The sequence below is a fragment of the Barbatula barbatula genome (genome assembly GCF_947034865.1).
Source record: "Barbatula barbatula genome assembly, chromosome: 6".
In the NCBI taxonomy this organism is placed as follows: domain Eukaryota; kingdom Metazoa; phylum Chordata; class Actinopteri; order Cypriniformes; family Nemacheilidae; genus Barbatula; species Barbatula barbatula.
Window position 1 is genome coordinate 24,382,911 of NC_136765.1, and position 21,764 is coordinate 24,404,674.

Below are 21,764 nucleotides of genomic sequence, written 5' to 3' on the forward strand. Positions count from 1 at the left end.
ACAAATGTCATTCATTCTTATGATTTCAAAATGTTTTCATTTGAAAGTAACCGAGAAATAGCACATATTACAGAGTAAAAACGACATCAGGTTTGAAAGAGGCAATGTTCCAAAACTGTTTATTAGTATCAGTGTTAATAAAATATTGCAATGCACACTATTAAAAGGTTAACACATTTTGAAAGGCTATACATATGTAGTTGTTTCCTGCCAGTTTGGATGGATTAAGACAAAAACATGTTAATCTGTAAAAGCTGAAAGTTGTAAAAGGGTCATTGACAAACTACTGTTATATGACTAATCCATGTTTGTTAAGTAACATATAAATCTCACATTCTTGCTATTTGGTAGAGTTTTTGAAGCCCTTAAACCTTTCAGACGATGTTGTACCCAAAACACACACACACACTGTATACAAGGTAACACATGACCTACCCTTGAGTTGATATACTTATATTTAAGACAAATATAACATATCTGTACTGATCATACTAGAGCACATGTTAAGTTACTACAGACGAAAATCAAGACAAATGTTCAAAACCGATGGCGACAGGGATTATAAAATGTCTTTACCGTCATCGTGATGAATACTTTTTATCTCAAGTTGGTCATAAAAAACAGCTTCTTAAAGCTAAGCTGTTCACTAATCTTAGTTTGAATGAAATGTCATCACAATGGTAACATTACACTTTAATACACACAAACCCTCAATTCGATTTAAGAACATACGGTGTAAATGTCCAGCGCCAAAATTCATTGAATGGAAATGTTGTCCATCTGAAACTCCGATTGATGTTAAATCGTCCCATTCCGGGTTTGTCTTCCCTGTCATATTCACCTGTTTACCTGCAATACCGCAAAGTTTGTCCTTCCACTGAAAAGCATGAAGCTTCAACCGATGTCAACACAGATAGCTTCTGTCTTTGCAAGAAGAGGAGATTGTTCATCTTGAGATAATGTTGCTTCGGTCTTGCTGGTCTGTTGCAACCTGAAATCAAGATATTAGGAATGACATATTGCCTAAAAACTTGAATACTACACCATGCTGGATGCCATCACAGCAAACTTACTTTTTCTTTTGCATTTCCTCGATTGTGAAATATATGACTTGAAAGAGTGCCTACATAAAGTAAAGATCAAAATGTAGTGAATAGATGAACACAACATACACACATCACAGCAGTCATCACCCCTCCAATTCACACGACCATATGAATATTTTATTCTTACAGCGAGAAAGGCGAGTGCACCTTGAACCCCTGCACTCCATTCAAAGTTCAGTGCTTGCGTGATGTAACCTCCGACGGTCGGGCCAAAGAACATCCTTCAAATAAAATAAAGATGCTTAAGGTTTTGCGAAGGAGAAATGTAAGGACTATTCTTGAATAGTAGCTTCCAATACACACCCAGCAGACCACACCGCCGAAAACAATCCAGATACCAAACCCAGAGTGCTCAAGCCTGCCTCAAAGCCATTTTCACTGCAAGAACAACAACAGCCGTTCAATGTTACGTTTGTGTGTGTTGAAGCTTCACGGCTAAATCCATTTATTCAAACTATTTCAGGAATCTAGCGCAACACGACAGAATGAGAGTAACTATGTAAACATAAAGTAGGTCTGTGTGTTTAATGGATTCGTGCGATGGTTTATTTGCCTCACTGTGCACAGTCGATCATCTCGGCGAAGGTGGGGATACAGGTCATGCATACTGAGAATCCCACCACGACCAGCACGAGGACGGTGAGCCATAGCTGACTGAAGACACAGAAGACATCACACTTATTAGTGAAGTATTTTATCAAACAACAACAACATGGAGAATAGCAACAATCGGATGCGTGTCAATCCACTCCTCAGTTCACTATGTAGTGGATCGCTATATGGTGTAAACATGTAACGGTCTCTTTTATTTTACGTCTCAAAATAATTGCTTTGGCTTTTATCATTAATTCAATATTACATGATATAACTTGACAAGAACTTTATTCTAAACAACGACAAACAAATCCCTGAATATTTAATAGGCATTTCTTGTTATTGTTTTAATATAATTCTTAATAACAAATAAATAAATGTACTTTTGAAATGTTTTAACTGATTCAACTTTAAAAGAACACAACTGTAAAAATATTTGACCTCTCTTTTACTACAAAGGTATAAAAAAGTGAAGTCTAAATTTGTGTTTGGAGAGTCCATGCTCGGGTCACTCTTAAGCTTCATTTATACTTAAAGACATTTTCATTCAGTCCTTGAAGAAAAAAAGCTAATTCATATAATAAGGTACGTTTGTGTGTTTAATTAATTTGACATGGGCTTTATCATTGGCTGACCCCTCAGAAATGCACAAGTGTACTACAGAGCTGATTGAGACACCCACTGAGTGAACTACATGTGCTTCACCTTCTAATATGCAATACTGGAAGTGGGCCGAGGAAGCAGAAGCTGACCGCTGTGGCCATTCCTCCAATCACCATCATCCATTTCCTGATGTACTGCACAGAGAATCACACACGTTATTAAATACATTTTTATCAGCACCTCTAGAATAATGATAGATAGCACTTACTGGATATTTATCGCTTATTATACCGAATACAGGCGATGCGGCCCCATAAGGCAGTGACAGAGCGATCATAAGCAACCCCACTCTTCCAGCACTCAGATTCAGCTGTTAACAAATAACACACATGGACCGGAATTAACTTCCCATCTGTGTTTGGTCATAATTTAACAATTTATATTCATATTTGATTGTATATTAATTCAAATAAATGTCATTTAAATAGCTCAACAGTTATCGAGTTTTTATTTCAGTTTTATTAATATCTTACATGACATTTTATAAAATATTGTATTTGCTTTTAAGTTTTAATAGTACTGTTTGGGTTTCATTTATTTGTTTATTTATTTCCCTTTTGGTTTGTTTTTTATTTATTTACAGTTTATAATTTTAATGCATCAGCTTTTCACTTATTTAAGTTTATTGCTAAGACAACATTTTAAGTCGTCATTTAGTTTACGTGTTCAAGTAATATGTAGGCCAATTTAAATTCAATTTCAATTAACAGATATGTTTTCAACGTTTGACTGTCATAACCTTACAATAATATCCTTAATTTAAAATTAACAGACTTGTGTAGCAGCTAATAAAAATGACCAACCTTTTCTATAGCAAATATGGACAGAGTTGCATCCATGAAACCAATTCCTGAACTCACAGTGAAGACCACAAAACAGATGAGAAGAATCTTTATTCTGGTACACAGTCTGAAGAAGGAATCCTGGGAAGGAACTGCGTCTATACAACGAGATAAACGGTCACGTCTGTCGCTGTGGTCAGAGGATAAACAATGACAAAAACAAACAGAGCTGACACACATTCCGAAACTTAAAGAGGTTAAACCTTGAGTGGTGAAATGTAAACGCCTTTTCAAATCATCTCATCATAACAGCATATTACATATAATCTAGAAGCGGAGGTAAAAAAAAACACTGACCAAAACTCGGCAATATCCACATATTGAGTGGCACTGCGGCAAACAGAAGACAGCCTGTGACCACAAATGGGATTTCATATCCGAATGTCTGATACAGCCAACCGCCTAAAGGAGGTCCCAATATCAGACCGAGCCCTGTAAAAACCTCCATAAAACCCTGTAACATTAAACATCACCGTTAATAGTGTCATCACAAAATACAAAACAGTGGCCAGTGACCGTGAGAAACCAGTGAGACAGTGAACAACTTCATCTACAGATGCTCTCTGGAGAAACAACACGTCTTTGTCACACGAACAATATGCTTCCATTTCCCGATTTGTTCTTGGGCATTAAGAGCACTGAAAAGAAGAATTGAGCACAACTCACCAAAACAGTTGCTATGTTGTCTGGAAACACTTTTGCTGAAATGGCAAAAGACGACGTAACTGCGGCAGAAAAGCCAACGGCGTTTATGCAGCGTGTGATGATGCACAGAAATATGAAAAGTGTCCCATCAGACACTTGGTCGAGAAACCTGCAGATTCAAGACAAAACACGTCAATAGTGATTTAAAAAATCACACGTATGTTTACGTATAAACATGACACAGTATTGATGTTAACATTTGAGGTTATATGTGATCTTATAAAACCTTGACCACGTGACGTTTCAACAAAAGGAATTTGTTTACTTTACAGTAGTAATTTACCTTAAACCAGCAAAGACCAGCGAACCATCCTAGGCTGGTTTAGGCTGTTTGAAGTGTTTCATACTCACCCGAAGAGTACGGTACATCCACTAGACACGAACAACCCTGCTACAATCATAAACTTGGCTCCTATCTGGACAATCTGAAACAGAGGTCGAGAGCACGGATGTGGCACGCCATCCACCAAAAAGCACTGTGACATCATTCAAATAACCATTCACTTACATATTTACCAAGTACAAGTGATCCCACCAGCGTGCATAATGCATAGACGCCAAATATGAATCCGATCATAGCTTGACTGACACCTTTCTTCTTTGCCTGAGTAATGAAACGTGCTTAAACATGTCTCAGATACACTTGAATTCATATCCTTAAAGAAACACAGGACGTGTGGTTTTCATACCAAACTAAGATTTTCAAACCACACATTTTTGCTGTGTTTGGTAAACAAGTGGCACTAATAAAACCAGACTGGCAGGTACGAAGTCAGACAAGCGTATTTACTATGAACATCAGATGCGAATATCAGTACCTCGTTTGGGAAAAAAGGACCCAGAATGGAGTAGCAGATCATTGAGCTGAAGTTTATTGAAGCCATCGCGATGAGTGTTAATATCTGCTGTCTCGTCATTTTAGTGCCGGGGGTCTCTCGTGCTGATGAACCTTGACCCCCTACAGGACGTCAACATGCATGCATTCATTCATTCATTCGTTCGTTCGTTCGTTCGTTCATTCATTCATTCGTTCGTTCGTTCGTTACAGAAGACACAACGCAACATGTCACGCAGTCGCGACTGAAGACACAATGTAACATTATTTCATTCCTCACAAGTGACCGAAGATACAAAGTAACATTCATTCATTCATTTATTTATGATTGAGGAAACAATGTAACACCACTTCATTCATTCATGAGTAAATACAAAGCGTAACATATCTCACGCATGCTCGACAATAATAAACACACCTCTCACAACAACGTTCAAAACACTTCAAACTGTCACAGACGATGTGTTAACAACAGACCTGTGTCTTGATCGCACTCCATTATCAATTCGCTGAGACTTTCTTCTTCTTGTTCTTGCAGTTTGGCGAAGGTCTCGCTGAGATTGTGCGACTCTTCCGCTCTTCTGTCACTGGGTATATATAACCAGCGTTTCGCGAACGAATCATTTAGTGAACCGATTCTTTTCGGGTGATTCGATCGAACGGATTCGCTGTGTTTACCTCTAATCTGTGGAATGGGAAACGCCATTTTTATTACAAACAGTCCATTTATTATACAGTAAATATATATAGTAAAATAAAGTAACGTTGCTTGTCTGTTGTCTTTTGGTAATTAATCAAATTGAATCTGAACACTACGAGGTCTTATGGAAACAAAATTGAAGTGCACCATCTGGAGGTCAGTGCAGTTACATCTTCTAAAGAAAATAAGAAGCCATAACATTACATTTAGCTTGCTCGATCTGGGTTTTAAATATATATTTCTGGTCAAACTTATCTGGAACATACTTTGAGCAAGCTGCTTTACAAATAAAGTTTTTTCTAAAATGACTCGAATCATTTATTTGACCATGATGACATCTTTTAGAGAAAATATGTCATGGCAACACAACATTGGCACACGTATTTCTGGCCCAACTTTACACAGAGAAGTATAAAAAAATCTTCAAAGACGTCATCAAACTACTTTGATTTTTGATGTAATTTAATTGACTTAAAGTCTACTCTGCACACACACATTCTAAAGCTCCCAAGACATCCTTGAAATACATTTGTAAAATGTACATTAAGCAATAAAGCACAGTTAAAGCTTCACATTCCACATAATTTACACTGGGCCAAAATATCCCAGTACAAAGTGGCAAGAAATAACTGCAACTACAAATCATCAAATAGTACAACATCAAGAATAAGTGCTTAAAATGTCGACCATATCAACCGTTACCTCACTCCCAACCACTGAATCTTATACAACAAATGTGAATAAAAACCGAATAGGAAACTCAGGAACTGAGCAACAAGTGTTTCAGCTCAATTTCTGCAAGAAAAGTTCAACCAATCAGACTGAATATAATAAAGGAAATCATCCGAACTTGTAAAGAAACATCTAACAATCAAAATAAGCAACAGATCCTTATAACTTAGAAATGAGGAAACCTTCTGTCCTACACGTCATCTTTCAATTTCATTTGGATTCCACTCATTGCATAATATACAGTGTGTTAGATTTACATAGTAATAAGACATTATTGGCTAAATTAATGCATACAATATAGTTCGTGCTAAAGTGTCATTGGTCAGGTACACTGAACACGCGTAAAGGAAATTTTAAGGTAGATTTAACCACATCACTTTTCTGTCATGTTATTTACATGACAATTAGAATAATATAATATATTTGTCAATAATTGAAAAATGTTTAAACTCTGATTTCTGTTAACATTAAAAAGCAATGACTTGTTCAAAAAGGACAATACGGGCATACTGCAATACAATAGTGTGCAAAGAATGCAATGACAATATAATATTTTGTGAATATAATGTGAGAAAGGATTTTATGACCACCAAAATTATGATCCTAACTGGGTTATTTTATCTCTGATTTCACTTCATGGAAGTGAAATCATCATTTGAGTTATTGACGACAAACAATAATAAAGAAAATATCACTTTACATATAGAATTATTCATAAGAAATGTATATTTGCCACATAAAGGACAAGAAGAAAAAACAAGGGGCCGGGATATCAAGCAAAAAAAGTCTAACATCCATCTCAGATTTCAACGATTAGCTCTGCATCGAATCACACCATAATACAATACATGAAAAATCAATAATTCATGAATAAAATAAAATTCTATCAATACACAAGCAAATAACTTGTTTCACATAGAACCTTAAATCAGCTTGTCCCTCTGTTAACAAAAAGGTACTTTAAAGCACTACATTTATTGTTTAATCAGCTGTGCGTCTTGTGTATTCTCTGCCTGAAAGCGACCATGTGTCTCAGGTCTACTACCTGGCATTATACAGACAACAGCACGCAATGGCAGCAGAAACTGTTGTCGTTTTTCTCAATCCGCAATCAGCGATAATCTCTATGTCAAAGTCCACTGGTTCTCATGGACAAGATTGCCAGAAAGGTTTTCTATTTAAGTCTCTGAGTAACATTAGCCAGAGCCACAGCGAACGCCTGTACCGCTGAGAATGGATACTGAAAATCCAGGATGTATGCATTGCCATCGATTCTACCAAACTGCATTACCTGTAAAAGAAAATTGTGGGTCAGATCCCATTGTTGATCTATATTCAAATGTAAGTGTGTCATTGCAAAACAATTGCATACCTGGCGTCCATCAAGCTCAATCTGAAAGTTTTTGGCCGACTCCTGTGTTACCCGTCCTCCAAAGTCAAGCTGGTATACCTGGGTGGCTTCGTTCCACAACGGCTGCTTGTTGGCCATGACATAGACAAAACCCTGACTGCCAAGGCTACGGTCCTCTCTCTCATTGGCCTTGCGGCACTTTATTTCCTCAAGTTCGCCTGCTGTCCTCAGATTACGTTTGCTCTTCCATCCTTTCTTGCTGCTTTGGCTTTGGTTCATCAACTCATCACCGCTGATGAAGAGTTCAGGCTCGCTCTCTGAGCTGTCCTGGAATTCATTGGACGTTCGGCTCAGTTTCTTTGCCTTGTTCAGTGACTCCTTCTGCCCTTTAGGTTTCTTCTTCTCCCTATTGCCAAGCCTAGGGCTGGAGATCAGGGAATTGAAATCCGAGAGTGTGCGACCGTCCTTCTTTGATTTCCCTTCAGAGACACCGGACATGTTCGCCTCTTCCACCCTACTGTCGAGACGCTTACGACTCTTTTTGCTGAACCTCTCTGCACCTTGAGGAATCGGACTATCATTTAGAGAGGTCCGCTCTTGAAAGCTGTCCCCAGATTCAGCAACTACCTCTGAGGTGATTTGATGGTTCAAGTGTTCAACAGGTGGAGGAGGAGGGGGAAGAGGAGGTGGAGGAGGAGGTGGTGGAGGAGGTGGAGAAGGCGGTGGCGGAGAGAGTACTGGCTTTTCCATGATCTGGTGGGTCTTACTGGGAAGTGTTGCTGAATGGTCAGGCATGGGAGGACAAGTGCTGTATGTGCTCCAGGGATGTAAGCTCATTGTATGCAGCTGTAAGTTGTTGCAGGAGCTGGCCCCTGGATACATGGGTGGAAGGGTACCACAACCTAGGTTTGTCAGATTCGCTGGATAACCTGGAGGCAGGACTAAAGTTGGGTCCGGTTGGCTGAACGGGCTAGATCCTACCATTTCAATGGGGGGACATGGCTGTCCAGGACTCTGCAAAGTCTGCAGTTGAGGTCCACCATGTCCTCCCACTGGTGGAAAGGGTGGAAGAGATAACTGATAGTGTGAAGGGAGGGTCGTCGAACTTGGACTTGTAGGAGGCTTCGTTGAAAGGATAAAAGGTAGACGATTTATGTCCAAGTTATGCGGTTGGCTAAATATAAAAGGTGGCTTATGATGTCCTGGTGGTAGAGGCAATAAATTTTGCTCTTGTGGTATCCAGAGTTGTTCTGCTGCGGCAGAGTCCCATTGGTAAGGTGGAGGCCGTTTGACTGTCAAGTTGACATCCCCGAGTGTTAAATGGCGCACAGATTTTTCAAGATGGCACTGTTGACTTAGCGGCTCGTCTTCTGTAAAGGCAGAGTTCACGTATACAGTTCTGTCTCTACTGTTGTCGATAGGACTCAGGAGGTTATAGGAGGAGTGGGAGGCTAATGGCGATGCACTTTTGGAGTGCATAATTATAGTGCTGTGTTGAGACCCTTTGCCAGGTGGAAACTCTTGCCGGATCACAGTTCCTCCGGCAATTCCACTGCTGTTGGTGCCTCCACCAGTGACACTTACGCTAGTGCTGCTGCTATTACTACTACACTGAGTGCACGTATACAAAGCCGTGGGTATCCTAGGGTGATAGGAGAGTGTGAGGGAACCATTCATTTTGGTTTTTGTTGGCAGTGTCCTCACCGCATCCACCAATTGGGGAACTTTCAAGGTGGATTCTCTTCGATCCCGACGCAAAGTTGCATGAATCAGACCACTGTCAATCCTCTGGGCGGGACCTCTGATTGTATTGATCGGGTTGACCGTGTCGGGATATGGCGGTGGGTCTCCGCTTGGTATAGAATATCTAGGCACTGAGAGGCGACTAAGGGTTGCCGAACTATACGGCAACAGGACCTTCTTGTTCTCAGATGAACTCACTTTTAGCGTAGCAGAACTGCCCATTCCTTGCATCCCGTAGGCATTCTGGTTCCGTATCAAACGTCTCCTTGGGCGACACACCTCTTCCACATTTCCACTGCTGTCAAATGTTGTGATCCTTTCATAGCCCAGTGGAGTTGGATATTGTAGGCTAACTGAGTGAAGAGAGAACTCTTCTTTAGTTAAACACTGATCCGTTGACAGCGTATTGCCATTTTCATTGCTAACCAGAAGACCCGGAGGGGCTGTAGTGGGGACTGCTGCAGGAGCAGATACCACCGTGCCTGGATATGGTGGTGGAGGGTTTACCTTGCGCATCTGAAACTCAAGAGTGTCTGTTTCAATAAATGACTGTGGTCGTGAGGGAACTTTTAGGGTGAGGACTTGTTCTCCTCTGTTTGGTGGCTGGTCTGGATGAGGACTTTGAGGCATTAGCTGTAACTGATGCAGGGTCAAAGTCGCATACCCTGAAGGAGGAGGCTGTAGGGACATCTGCATTTTGAGCTGCTGTTGCATTTGCTGATGTTGTTGTTGCATCTGTTGGTGTTGCATCTGTATTTGTTGATGCTGCTGCTGAAGCTGTTGCTGCTGCTGCCTCATCTCCAGGATTTGCTGTCGAATCTGTTGCTGCTGTTGTTGCATCTGTTGTTGCTGCTGTTGCATTTGCTCGTGCTGAATCTGCAGCTGATGCTGCTGCTGTTGGAACTGTTGTTGATGAATTTGTTGCTGATGCTGCTGCACCTGCTGCTGAAGTTGGTGATGCTGCTGTTGCAGTTGTTGGGTTTGCAATTGATGTTGATGTTGCAGGTGTTGCTGCTGCAGCAGCGATGCTTGATGTTGCTGTGTTTGCAGTTGCTGCTGATGTTGCTGCTGCAGAGATTGTTGATGTTGCTGTGTTTGCAGTTGCTGCTGATGTTGCACCAGTTGCTGCTGCAGCGATTGTTGATGTTGCTGTGTTTGCAGTTGCTGCTGATGTTGCACGTGTTGCTGCTGCAGCGACTGTTGATGTTGCTGTGTTTGCAGTTGCTGCTGATGTTGCTGCTGCAGCGAATGTTGATGTTGCTGCGTTTGCAGTTGCTGCTGATGTTGCTGTGTTTGCAGTTGTTGCTGATGTTGCTGTGTTTGCAGTTGCTGCTGATGTTGCTGCGTTTGCAGTTGTTGCTGATGTTGCTGCGTTTGCAGCTGCTGCTGATGTTGCTGCTGCAGTGATTGTTGATGCAGCTGCTGTGATTGATGTTGCATTTTCAGATGATGTTGCTGTGGTTGCAGTTGCTGTTGATGCTTTGACTGTTGATGATCTTGACGTTGTTGCGGCAGATGACGTGGAGGTGGAGGAAGAGTTCCACTCAGGATGTTATTCACTTCCATTCCACTGATTATCACCTGTCCAGGGTTCGAGTACCTTGTTGGCACAGAGTACTGTGCTGTCCCAGTGTCCTGACTATGCTCAGACACTGATGCACTGGCAGCTGCTGCCGTTGCCGTTGCCGCTGCTGCTGCAGTAGCGGTTGCCGTGGGATTGGTGAGTACATCAAGCTGAATGTTCTGATTGGCTAGCAGAGACTGGACAAGGCCTATACTCTGTGTAGGTGACATGGCTTGAGCAGGGCTGTGGATTGGGGCGATGGGAATATTGACCGTGCATGGGGGGGTTTCAGCTGACTCTCCAGAGGGTCCCATCACTAAAAAAAGATAGGGCAGTATGTCGAGATCACCAATTTATATTTTAATAAATCTATAATCAGATCTGGACTTGAACTGATTCTTACCAGGCAAATCATCTTCATCCTCACTGAACACATTGGGATTGAATACTGGGAGACTCATGAAGTCCAAGGATATTTTACGCACCTCAGGCAAATAGATTGTCATCTGACGAGGTTGCAGGTGCAGCAAACTAGTTTTATAAATAACTGGAACAAAATACATGAATTAACAAAATAGGTTGAATTAATATCTAATATGTAATAAGTCACATGATAAAATAATGATATTATTATATACTATGCAGTTGTGTAACATCTGATATACCTGCGCCCAAGTTAGCTGGCAAAAAGTTGGCAAGACCAACTATCTTAAACTTTGTTCCCCAAATGTTAGAGGTGACCTGGGCCAAGTAATTATGCTGCAAAGCAAATTGTGCGATCATTAAAAGGAGGTATTCAAATATAAAGTAATTTCCCCCATTTTGTTATTTTCCACTTCTCAGGAGATTAAAACAAAATGAGGTGTCATCCGAGGACATGGTGCAGTAGACACAGGCAATAAATGGAAATACTTCATATCAATTCAAGCCAAGTATAATAAAATAATAACCATATTAAGCTTCTTAAGAAGATGTTAAGTACCTCACTAAAGCCATCAACTGGAAATTCTCGTCGAGTAAGACTTGGAGACCGTACTGGATGCTTCTTTGGTAACCTAGGAGACCTAGACATTTCTTGAGATGTTTGAGCAAGTTTGGGAGACTTTCTCGATTCCATACTAATTCTTGGCAGTGAAACATACATTACGTAACGTAACGTAACGTAACGTATAACATATAACAACACAAAATAACAAAAAGTAATTGATAATATTCATATTGTGTTATAGTGTCAGTTTAGACATTTCACCCTGAAATCTTGCATGAATCGTATGAATATATAACAGTACCTTATATGTTTAGAGTACCTAGGAAGCTTAGGAGACCTGTTTCCTCTGGAAAGCTTTGGCGACTTTCGCCCAACCCACTCGTCACTTAACTCAATATCACTGGAGTCTGAACAGTTACAGCTGTCTGTCATATAGGAGATCATCCCATTAACACAAACCTCATCTGAAAGACAAGATTGAATGATCTGAACGATTTCGCCTTGAATTATTATTTCGAGTTTTGTTTAGAGTTGTACCTGCTTTACTATCCATTTTCGGATCCATAATGACAAACTCTGGCCGTAGTTTGCTGATGCGACGGCCCTTGAGAATAGGCACCAGGCCCCCCAGGTGTTCCAGGTAGAGTGTGTAGCAGGGTCCTCCCGCCTCTGGATTCTCCTCTGAGCGCTTCATAGTGCAATGCAGCCGTTCGTTTCCCGCAGTGGGATAGCTCACAAAATCTCGGATGTTGTTCGGATCAGGGATGGGCGGCTGGCGAGACGAAAGAGTTTGTTTTAGTTTTATGTCAATACAAATTAAACGGTAACCTGTTTGGCTTTGTCTGAGTACCTTAATTGTTGGAATGAATGCAGTGGTCACGTAGGAACAGAGTAGGGAGGGCATGTTCAGTTTTCCCACATCTCTTTCTTCTTTAAGAGCGCTGGCAATGCCCTGCTGACACAGCAGCTGCAGACTGGCCACACGGTGCTCCACACGTACCACATACAGAGCCGGACCGCAGGCTAGAAACAGACGGGAGTCTCGGTGACCCCAGCAGATAGTGGTGATGGGCCTCTGAAATCAAAACAGATTCAGATTTGTATATAAACATACAACTAGAGGTAAAATGTAATTCTGGTAAACTCTCTGCAGACTATTTTTTGTGAAAAATGTAAAAGGAATGAAAGCCAAAAATATTCATAATAAGTAAGTAATTGACAAACAGAAACTATTGTGGCGCCAAACATAAGTGCAAATATCAACATACTAAGTAACTTTAGGTGTGTATATCCAATGCAAATATATCCAAAAATAGAAAAAAGGATACGCGCACTTTCAAAAAGACTGCACCAATTGCATTGAATGACAACATATCAGCTCATTTGGTATTTGCAAACAAATAAAACCTAATTTACTTTGAATCCACTGTATCCAAGTAGTGTTTGATGAAGTATGCAATCATTTCAGTGCTTAATACATTTATTTGGTTAAATGATCATTGGTGTTGTAAGGCTCACTTGGGCTGGAGTTTCCAAAGTGTATATATGTTCCCCTTGGACGTTGTAAAACTTGACAAGAGCGTTCCTCATGATGGAGGCACAGGCTGAGTCAGAAGGCAGGCCGTGTCTTTCCATCCCAGCCACTGCCAGAAGATCTCCCTGAGAACACCACTGTACCTCCACATCTGAAAAACACAAAACTCCGTCTGATCAGATTACAGCCTGTTTTCTAACTCTGTCACAATAGATTAACAGTACAGTGACATCAGACGCCTTAAAGGAATATTCTTTTTTATTATCTTGTTTATTATCTTTTTATTATGTTTTTCGCAGAACTACACCATGCCGATAACCAGAAACTTTTCTGCTTAGAAAAGTAGTCCCACTTCAGAAGAAAATGTTAATGAATGTAATGGTATGATGAAAATTCAGTCAATCAAACCTGCATGACTTTCTTTCTTCTGCAGAACACAACAGAAGATATTTTGAAGAACGTTGAAGAACGTTAATACATTTCGTTGCACTGTACTTGTATGTGTGTAATGACAATAAATTGAATCCAATCCAAACAACAATGCGCCCCCATTAACTTCCATTGTAAGAACACAAAACTATTGAGACATTTTTCAAAATATTTTCAAATACGGTTTTTGAAAGTCGTAAATAAATAAATGATGACATTTTTGGCTGATCTAACAACATAACCTTGAATAATTTGTTAATAATGATTCAGTGGCAGGAACACATGGTAAGTCGGATACCTATTTCGAAGGTAAAAATTTTACCTTTCAGTCCCGAGCGTATAATGTTAGGTGAAAGGTCGTCAAAGTTGTTCATCAAACTGATGTCTCCCGATATGAAGCTGACCGTGAGCACTGGTTTCAAATTTTGCACTTGTAAGGAAAGACAGTTTTATAGCATAAAGGATAATGTAACACCAAGATCTTCCAAAGACCACATGAACATAGTTCTTGACAAGAATGTCAGAGTGTAACATACCTTGAGCAGGGGTGGGATCATCCGAGTCTGTGTCGCTCTCAGTGCTGTCCTCCACCAGAAAGTCCGGGCAGTTCCAGGACATGCCGACTATACCATCTGACTCGTGCAGAAGAACATGGGCGAGCATGCGGCCGTGGCAGTCCATAACTATGACCTGTCCGTCTGCTGTTCCAAACAGCACCTAGATGGAATTAAAATGAACCACATTATAGAAATGTTAAAAGTCTAACATCAGCAAAAACGGAAAACAACACGTCAGGTCAACGTTACCTGTTGGTCATCTGGTGTCCAGATACCACAGGAGATCTGGCTCTCCAAATTGATCTCAGATGACCAGTGTCTCTGACCACTCACTGAACCCACCAGGACGAAACCGTCTCTGTAGGCGATTAACGCCTGCGTACCATCATGTGACCAGGTGAAGTCACTAACCTGGATGACAAACCAAGAGTTTATCAATCTGCTCTTGCCAAAATAATATTTTTAAATATAAATAATTTTGATCCAGAAGAAAATGACCTTTTAATATAATAGATATCTTGTTTGAAACGGCATCCAAAACATATTGATCATAAACGAGATGTTTGCATTTTATTACAATTACCATTGGAGAAAAATACGCTCGTATTCTCAGTAATCGCTCTGTCAACTGAATTATCGTATCATATACTTTTGAGCATTTGTAATCTTTTTTTCTGAAACGATAAGGCTGCTTTGAAACATAATGTAATGTGAAAAGCAAAGCACAAACAAAACTAACCACTTATATTTTGATATTTTTGGAATCATATTAGTGCGCTCCTGATAAACAAGAACGTATGAACAATAACTGTAAATATACCTGTGCACCTCTATCATTGACCAGCTCAACAGACCACCTTCCTTCATACTGGATCCACACAAATATCCCTCCCTCCATATCGCATGTAGCAAGCTTCTGAAACGGCTCATTCCACCGAACAAGAACAACCTGCACAGGTGCAAAACCACAGAGCTTCAAATCCTATAGAATGATGCAGAAACACTGACACACGCGGGAGCACAGAATTACACTTTTGTTAAGATTCAAGGCAGAGTTTTTCATTGCACATACACAAACACAGCTAACGTATCGACACTCTATAAATGCAACACTGGTCAAACTCAAGTTTTATTAAGATAGAAACCTAACCAGCTAACCGAGATGTTTCGTTTAACATGCGCATGAACCACCGTTCACAAACGTATTGTCTTCGTAACAAATGCCACTTCAACAAGCTGTCACCTCGCTGTTATGACCCCGTAGATTAAAGTTGATTCTTTGTGGGGTATTTCTGTCTCTTCTGCAGTGACTGGATGTGAACGTCACGCCCACAACACCTCTGGCGTTCCCGGTGGCCAGCCAGCCCTCCTCATAGTAGCGCCTCCTGCACACCGGCTTCTCCTTCTCGCTCTTGGGAACCCTCCCTTTCCACGAGAGGCAGAGGATGTTGGAGTCGCTGCAGAGGACGGGACCATGTTCCACTGCAGCCAACATCCCTACTGACTGACCAGACTACAGGAGAGGAACACTGAATTAAAAGTGGGGTAATTTTCTCTGAAGTTGGTCCAAATCATGACTTTCTGGTCATGCGATGCAAACTGAGGAATTATAAGAATTGCACCGGTAATTGTTATCATTACAGAGAACGAGGATTTTAAGTTTCAAAACGCATCACTGAAGTATCATTAAACTGCTCCATTTGGCTTTCGCGCTGTATGTTCAGTCTACATTAGCTTTGAGTTTCTTCTTTTGTGTTCTATGGAAGAAAGGTAAAGGTTTGTAACTTTTGTTGTTTCATTGTAAATTCATCCAAATATACTAACATTAAACAGAAATAGGAAACATCAGTGAAAGAGAATAAGCATAGAGAGATTTGAAAGACTTTTCCCCTCATCATCAAAAAGTAAAGTTACAATTTATATGAATTAATAAGAAAAAACTTTTATTGATATTCGTATTATAGAAAAGGTATTATTGGATGACGAAACTGTATATAATAGGTCACAACTACACTGTATGCTTAATATAAATGATATTAAAATATATGCGTAATATGCACTGTACTATACAAATATATTTGTGTCTAAAACAGAAACACATTTTAAAAAGACACTCACCTCTTCATAGTCCCTGGACATTATTGGTCCGAATTCCCTCTTTAAATGAGTGCTCCATTTTGCTTGCTTATTCAAAATGATGTGCAGCAGAACCTGAGAATGATTTTCTGCAGATGTGTCTTAAGAAAGAGTGACTAAAAATCAGGCCATTATAGTCTGCACCTTCTGCACATCATGAGCAATACAGTTTAATCTGTTTGTATTCAACAAAATGTCTTCAATTGTGTCTACATCATTTTGAATTTGCACATTCTTATAAATGAAGCCAGCTTTCCAGCCTTCGGTAGTTCGGCATTTCTGTGCGGAGAGAACACAAAATTAAAGACACACACAGGAGAAAGCATAGCAGTCTGAACATATATATTATAGACTGTTTGCACACCGTAGAACAGAAGAGACCAATGAGAACCGCTCTGCATGCCAAGAAGACACTGAAGACAACACGAGTTGACATTGGTACCCTGTTACGTCACGGGGCGTTTAAAGCCCCCACAATTCGTGCTTTCATACACGAAATAACGATTTTTGCATCGAAGCATCTTTTGACAAAAGGATGCACACGGGCAAGACAACAGTGTGCAGAACTAACGCAGAAGAGGCAGCTCGCAGGCGTCATGGCAACAGGGATGTGTGATGATGACTGAATTTTAATGACATGCAGTCTAATACTTTAAAACTACACGTATGAGCATGTCCTATAGACATACTCTATGTTTGCATGCGTTTGCTGCAACTAAACACATTGGTAAAAATAAGACATCTTGCTATTAAACTACAATGCATTCGACGAGAAACACATATAGAGGGTTGCCATGTATCAAACGGTGTAATGTTAAACATCTGGTTATTTTGCGTTGTGATAGCTAATTAAGGAAATTACACTGGGTGCAGTTTAGAATAAATCCATCACCACCTACACTCGCGATTATGCAACCACCCCAAAGCAGCAAAACCTAATGGCCAACCCTTAGAAACCATCCACACAAAGCACAATTTACATCAAGCAAGATAAGAATTCGTTCTGGAGTCATAGAAAAATCTGAGTTAATTTTCATGGGCAAACTCACCTCTATCAACTCGCTCTCAATGCGTCTAAATGGTTGCCAAATGAACACGGTGGATTTTGCCTAACGGCACGTCAAACTACCGCATTCGGATCAAGTGCATTGGCGCAAAAGAACTACAAAATGCGGGATCTGTCGGCGCGCGAAGGCAACCCGCGCTCTGACGGAATGGTACTTTGTATCACGTGTCTGGCAACCCAATCCAGATAGTATGTAACCGAAATGCGTTGTACATGCACAAGCAGGAGGATTTAAATCACACGGGGTGGTTTCCCATACGGGGTTTAAGACCAGTCCTAGACTAAAGTAAATGTCAGAGCTGTCTAAACTGAAAACAACACATCTTAAAATACATCAGTGCCATTGTTGTGTCTCAAAATGCACACAAGTGATGTGTTTTTGCATGCCATGTCTGTAAAAACACTGCATTCAAGTCCTATTCCTGATTAAAGATGATCCCTGTTTGGGAAAGCACCACTTCATATCTTTTTTTATTACATTTGTCGTGAAGCAATACATGCGGATGTGTGAAAGACATTAAAGCCAGTGCTCGAATTGAAGGGGTGCTGGGGGGTACCGGGATCCCCCATTAGGCATTAGGGACCCCCATAACAAGTAAAAAATAGACTTAGGGGGGTCCCTCAGATATTTTTATATATGAGTAAAAATTATAATGATATTGACAAATGTGATTAAATTCATGCAATGGATTTGGTAAATTTTGTGAATTAATTATTTATTTATTAATTTATTATTAATTTATATTAAGTTTGTCGATGGGCTAGTTGTCATGTCACTTTAAAAGTTAAAACGCCAAACCACCGTTCAAATGTCATTTCTGTTCACCAAGCCTGTATTGATTTGATCCAAAATACAGCAAAAGCCTGTTCTTTTATGTAAGCCTGTTTTGATTAAATATAGTTATGCATATTATGATAAAATATATTGTGTATTTTGTATAAATTGTATTTTTTCGACAAGAACCCCCACCCCCACAAAAAAAGTCTTATGGTGGGGACCTCCCATAAGACTTGATTCAATTCGAGCACTGATTAAAGCATCTCTGCATGTGTACTGAAAACAATGCATTTCAACGTCACCCAAAAACTAAGGACAATTATAAAAAACTTTAATATTTCATTTTTTAGGGAATAATGAGTATAAAAGGTGCCACTTAAATATGAGAGTCAAAACGTCACATACTGTATAAGTCCCTAAGTCGCTTTGAATATAAGCGTCTGCTAAATGACTAAATGTAAACACTGAACTAAACCTTAAAATTGCACGGCTATTGCGTTAATGTTCTGCATCGCCACGCGTTGCTTGACCAACTAAATGCCATCACATCCATTTTCGTTGCGCTCCCTGCCGCATGGCCATGACCGGTAGAAGAAAACATAGCCCGATTGCAGAAAGAAACTGACTTTGAAGAAAGAGAATGTGTAGCGTTAGCTGGTTTGAGTAAAACGGAGGAAATTCGTAAATGACTGAAAATGAACCAGATGCTAAACGCCACATTAACCTCTGAATCAACCGCCATATTGGACCAGGCAGTACTGCCCAAAACCCATACAAATACACAGTAACGTTTACATTTTTTAAAAATCTAATTTGAACTTTGTATGAGCTACGTGGAGTGCTAGATCGTTTTGTCTCAACTGATTTTGCCCATAATTCCACACAAAGCCTAACTTGCCAACCTTCTCCCAAACCTGTGCTAATGCTAACCAGTTTTGTATTGTTTCTCTTTTTTCTCGTTAAAACGGACAAGTCTGTGGATTTTCGGCAGTCAAACACCATTTTAATGAGGTTAAATACACATGGAAGTAGTTTCTACAAAATGTGATTACTCAAGTCAGTCTGAAAGGTGTCAACAGCTAAATACTGTTAAATGTGTTTTGTTTGAACTTTTTTAAATTCTGTTTCTTCTTACTCTGTCCTTTAATATTTCATATAATGCTATATTTTACTGTAAAGCACTTTCGTCAGTCCTGCGTTTTAAGCGTGCTATACAAATAGATTGAACTTGAACATTTGAAGGCATCGAGTGTTGTATACATTCTTCATTCTCCACCGAGCAGTGCGTGTTGTGAAGAATAGACTTGTTGGTTGCGTTCAGGCATACCGGCTGTGAAGCACATTCTACAATATCCTACGACGATATCTACACATTCCTAAGAGGGTTTCTGCTCTGTTTAACTCCTAGTGAATGAATGAATGAAGCATTATCCCTCACCACACCATTTTGGCAATTGAAAACAAAATCTATGCATAAAGAAAACAAAGCCCGATTGCAGAAAGAAACAGACTTTGAAGAAAGAGACTGTGTAGCGTTAGCTGGATTGAGTAAAACTGAGGAAATTCGTAAACGACTGAAAATGAACTAGATGCTAAACGCTACATTCACCTCTGAATCAACCGCCATATTGGACCAGGCAATACTGCCCAAAACCCATACAAATACACAGTAACGTTTACATTTTTAAAAATCTAATTTAACATTGTATGAGCTACGTGGAATACAAGATTGTTCTGTCTCAACTGATTTTGACCATAATTATATCCTACGATAATATCTACACATTCCTGAGAGGGTTTCTGCTCTGTTTAACTCCTGGTGTGAATGAATGAATGAAGCATTATCCCTCACCAAACCATTTTGCCAATTGAAAACAAAATCTATGTATAAATTCTTATCTTTTGCAATGTTAAAGTATAGCTTGAATGTAAAGCGTCTGATACTTTCTATGCACATGTTTATTCAATGGTACATGAAACAAATATTCACAATGTTGAATGTAATTACATTATGGTCCATGTTATTTTTCCTTAAACAGTGCATGTCAGTAATATTGAATAGGACAAATCAGATCCCTCTTATATCAAAGCAGGACTGTAAGAGACTGTTCACATGAACCTTCTTCTTTCTCTACAGATTGAAGCCATGTTTTGCTAGATTTTTGTTAGGTCTTTGTTGTCACACACAAAGGTATTATGCGGTTAGGTAGAGCTCTCTTGAAAGATGTGAATGACGCTGTCATACGCAGGTGGTGGAGTCTGTCGGGGCAGAAAGCCTCTCAGACTGCCCTTTCCCAGCCAAAATGACTCCGCCGGCACTGTACTAAATGGATCTGTAATGTTTGGAATCAGTGCCTCCTGGTTATCATCATCTGCTTCATCATTGGTCTTTTTCGCTTTTTTTGGTGGCCGAAAAGTTGAGTTTTGGAAACTGGGGCTTCTTCCCAATATTTCATTAGGGTCTACGGACGTCTGTCTGTGGAGATTTAATACGGCTCTACCAGCACCTTCGCCGTTCTTGTCGAAACCGTATCTCTTGTAGTGGCTGAGGTGACAGAGCTGATTCTGTGAGCTTTTAGAGTCCGCATGCTGGTTTTGACGTCTGGTGATCCGGACCGAAGCTCTGCGTCTTGACATCCATGTCAGGAGGAGGAAAATCAAGATTCCTATGAGCAGACCCATCAATATGGACAAGCAGAATGCCAGGATGAGCTCCTCTGGATGGAAGAGGTCATTTCATTTTAATGTGATATTTATACACGTCTTTTGGGTGTTTTTTAATCTTGATCATTTGCAACATTTATAAGCGAATGCCAATCTTGGCTTAATAAAAAGAAAACGTTAAGTTATGTATCTACAAATCCTTCAGAAATGAAAACACATTTTATTGCCTATATGCAGAATATGATTTCTACCTTGAGCCAACTAAAGCGTGGCAAAAATAAAAAACAAGTGCAAGCAAAGTCTTACCAAAATCAACAGGTTTTAGAATTTCCCATATCGCATTTGTTTTGTTTGAAGCCATGACACATTTAGGAGAAGCAGGCCGACGTCGAGGTGCGAAACCTTTTGCAAACTCTCAGTCTTAGCACACAGAAAGTGCTCACTGTATTTCTCAGGGAAGCTGTTACTTTTTTGTTTGCACGACGGGAAACTTTGTCGTCATTTTTCCTGTCTCTATACTCGTATAATTAGCAAGTGCTGAGCTTATCTGTTTGGTACAGAGATCCAGGGGAACAGGCCTGTTTCCTCTTGCATCATTTCCCCCGTTTCAATGGAAACAATACAATGGCTTCTTCACCCCATTATAATATAATAGCCTGACTTACACCTTTTTTCTTCCAGCTTCTGTAAGATTACAGCTTTTGCAGTTTATTTGGTTTTGAGATACAATTCAAGACGAAAGAAAAGCACACGGGTTAAAAAAATCTGAAGAAGTTC

At 40.0% G+C, this 21,764-nt stretch overlaps 3 protein-coding genes across 3 annotated transcripts; all 3 read right to left on the reverse strand.

Annotated features, from left to right (window-relative positions):
- Window positions 1–19: 19 nt before the first annotated feature.
- slc18b1 (solute carrier family 18 member B1) lies at window positions 20–5,421 on the reverse strand. Its single transcript, XM_079459064.1, has 14 exons — window positions 5,223–5,421; window positions 4,729–4,868; window positions 4,419–4,514; window positions 4,262–4,335; window positions 3,872–4,019; window positions 3,503–3,659; window positions 3,167–3,303; window positions 2,572–2,673; window positions 2,406–2,497; window positions 1,665–1,760; window positions 1,410–1,484; window positions 1,234–1,327; window positions 1,074–1,123; window positions 20–991 (listed from the first exon to the last, which is right to left on the reverse strand). The coding sequence occupies exons 1-14, from the start codon at window positions 5,242–5,244 to the stop codon at window positions 895–897; spliced, it is 1,380 nt and encodes a 459-aa protein (XP_079315190.1). The 5' UTR covers window positions 5,245–5,421; the 3' UTR covers window positions 20–894.
- Window positions 5,422–5,899: 478 nt separating this feature from the next.
- On the reverse strand, window positions 5,900–16,551 carry tulp4b (TUB like protein 4b). The gene is made up of 15 exons (XM_079458118.1): window positions 16,462–16,551; window positions 15,587–15,856; window positions 15,164–15,292; window positions 14,593–14,754; window positions 14,323–14,503; window positions 14,109–14,216; window positions 13,342–13,508; window positions 12,674–12,898; window positions 12,361–12,595; window positions 12,143–12,287; window positions 11,818–11,959; window positions 11,501–11,594; window positions 11,239–11,382; window positions 7,550–11,151; window positions 5,900–7,468 (listed from the first exon to the last, which is right to left on the reverse strand). Exons 1-15 carry the CDS (start codon window positions 16,480–16,482, stop codon window positions 7,352–7,354), a joined length of 5,742 nt encoding a protein of 1,913 aa, XP_079314244.1. The 5' UTR covers window positions 16,483–16,551; the 3' UTR covers window positions 5,900–7,351.
- A 3,720-nt stretch (window positions 16,552–20,271) lies between these two features.
- Window positions 20,272–21,423, reverse strand: myct1b (myc target 1b). The gene is made up of 2 exons (XM_079459493.1): window positions 21,294–21,423; window positions 20,272–21,040 (listed from the first exon to the last, which is right to left on the reverse strand). Exons 1-2 carry the CDS (start codon window positions 21,346–21,348, stop codon window positions 20,526–20,528), a joined length of 570 nt encoding a protein of 189 aa, XP_079315619.1. The 5' UTR covers window positions 21,349–21,423; the 3' UTR covers window positions 20,272–20,525.
- Window positions 21,424–21,764: the final 341 nt, after the last annotated feature.

What these genes read in the sequence shown, in the direction of transcription:
- slc18b1 (XM_079459064.1), bottom strand. Translation starts at nt 5,244, where the DNA reads ATGGAGTGCGATCAAGACACAG. An exon ending in GGAGTGCGATCAAGACACAG is followed by an intron (nt 4,869 to 5,222) that starts GTCTGTTGTTAA and finishes GACGTCCTGTAG; the next exon opens with GGGGTCAAGGTTCATCAGCA. An exon ending in GTCCTTTTTTCCCAAACGAG is followed by an intron (nt 4,515 to 4,728) that starts GTACTGATATTC and finishes TTCATTACTCAG; the next exon opens with GCAAAGAAGAAAGGTGTCAG.
- tulp4b (XM_079458118.1), bottom strand. Translation starts at nt 16,482, where the DNA reads ATGTCCAGGGACTATGAAGAG. An exon ending in TGTCCAGGGACTATGAAGAG is followed by an intron (nt 15,857 to 16,461) that starts GTGAGTGTCTTT and finishes CCTCTCCTGTAG; the next exon opens with TCTGGTCAGTCAGTAGGGAT. An exon ending in TATACGCTCGGGACTGAAAG is followed by an intron (nt 13,509 to 14,108) that starts GTAAAATTTTTA and finishes TGTGTTTTTCAG; the next exon opens with ATGTGGAGGTACAGTGGTGT.
- myct1b (XM_079459493.1), bottom strand. Translation starts at nt 21,348, where the DNA reads ATGGCTTCAAACAAAACAAATGCGATATGGGAAATTCTAAAACCTGTT. An exon ending in TCTAAAACCTGTTGATTTTG is followed by an intron (nt 21,041 to 21,293) that starts GTAAGACTTTGC and finishes TCTTCCATCCAG; the next exon opens with AGGAGCTCATCCTGGCATTC.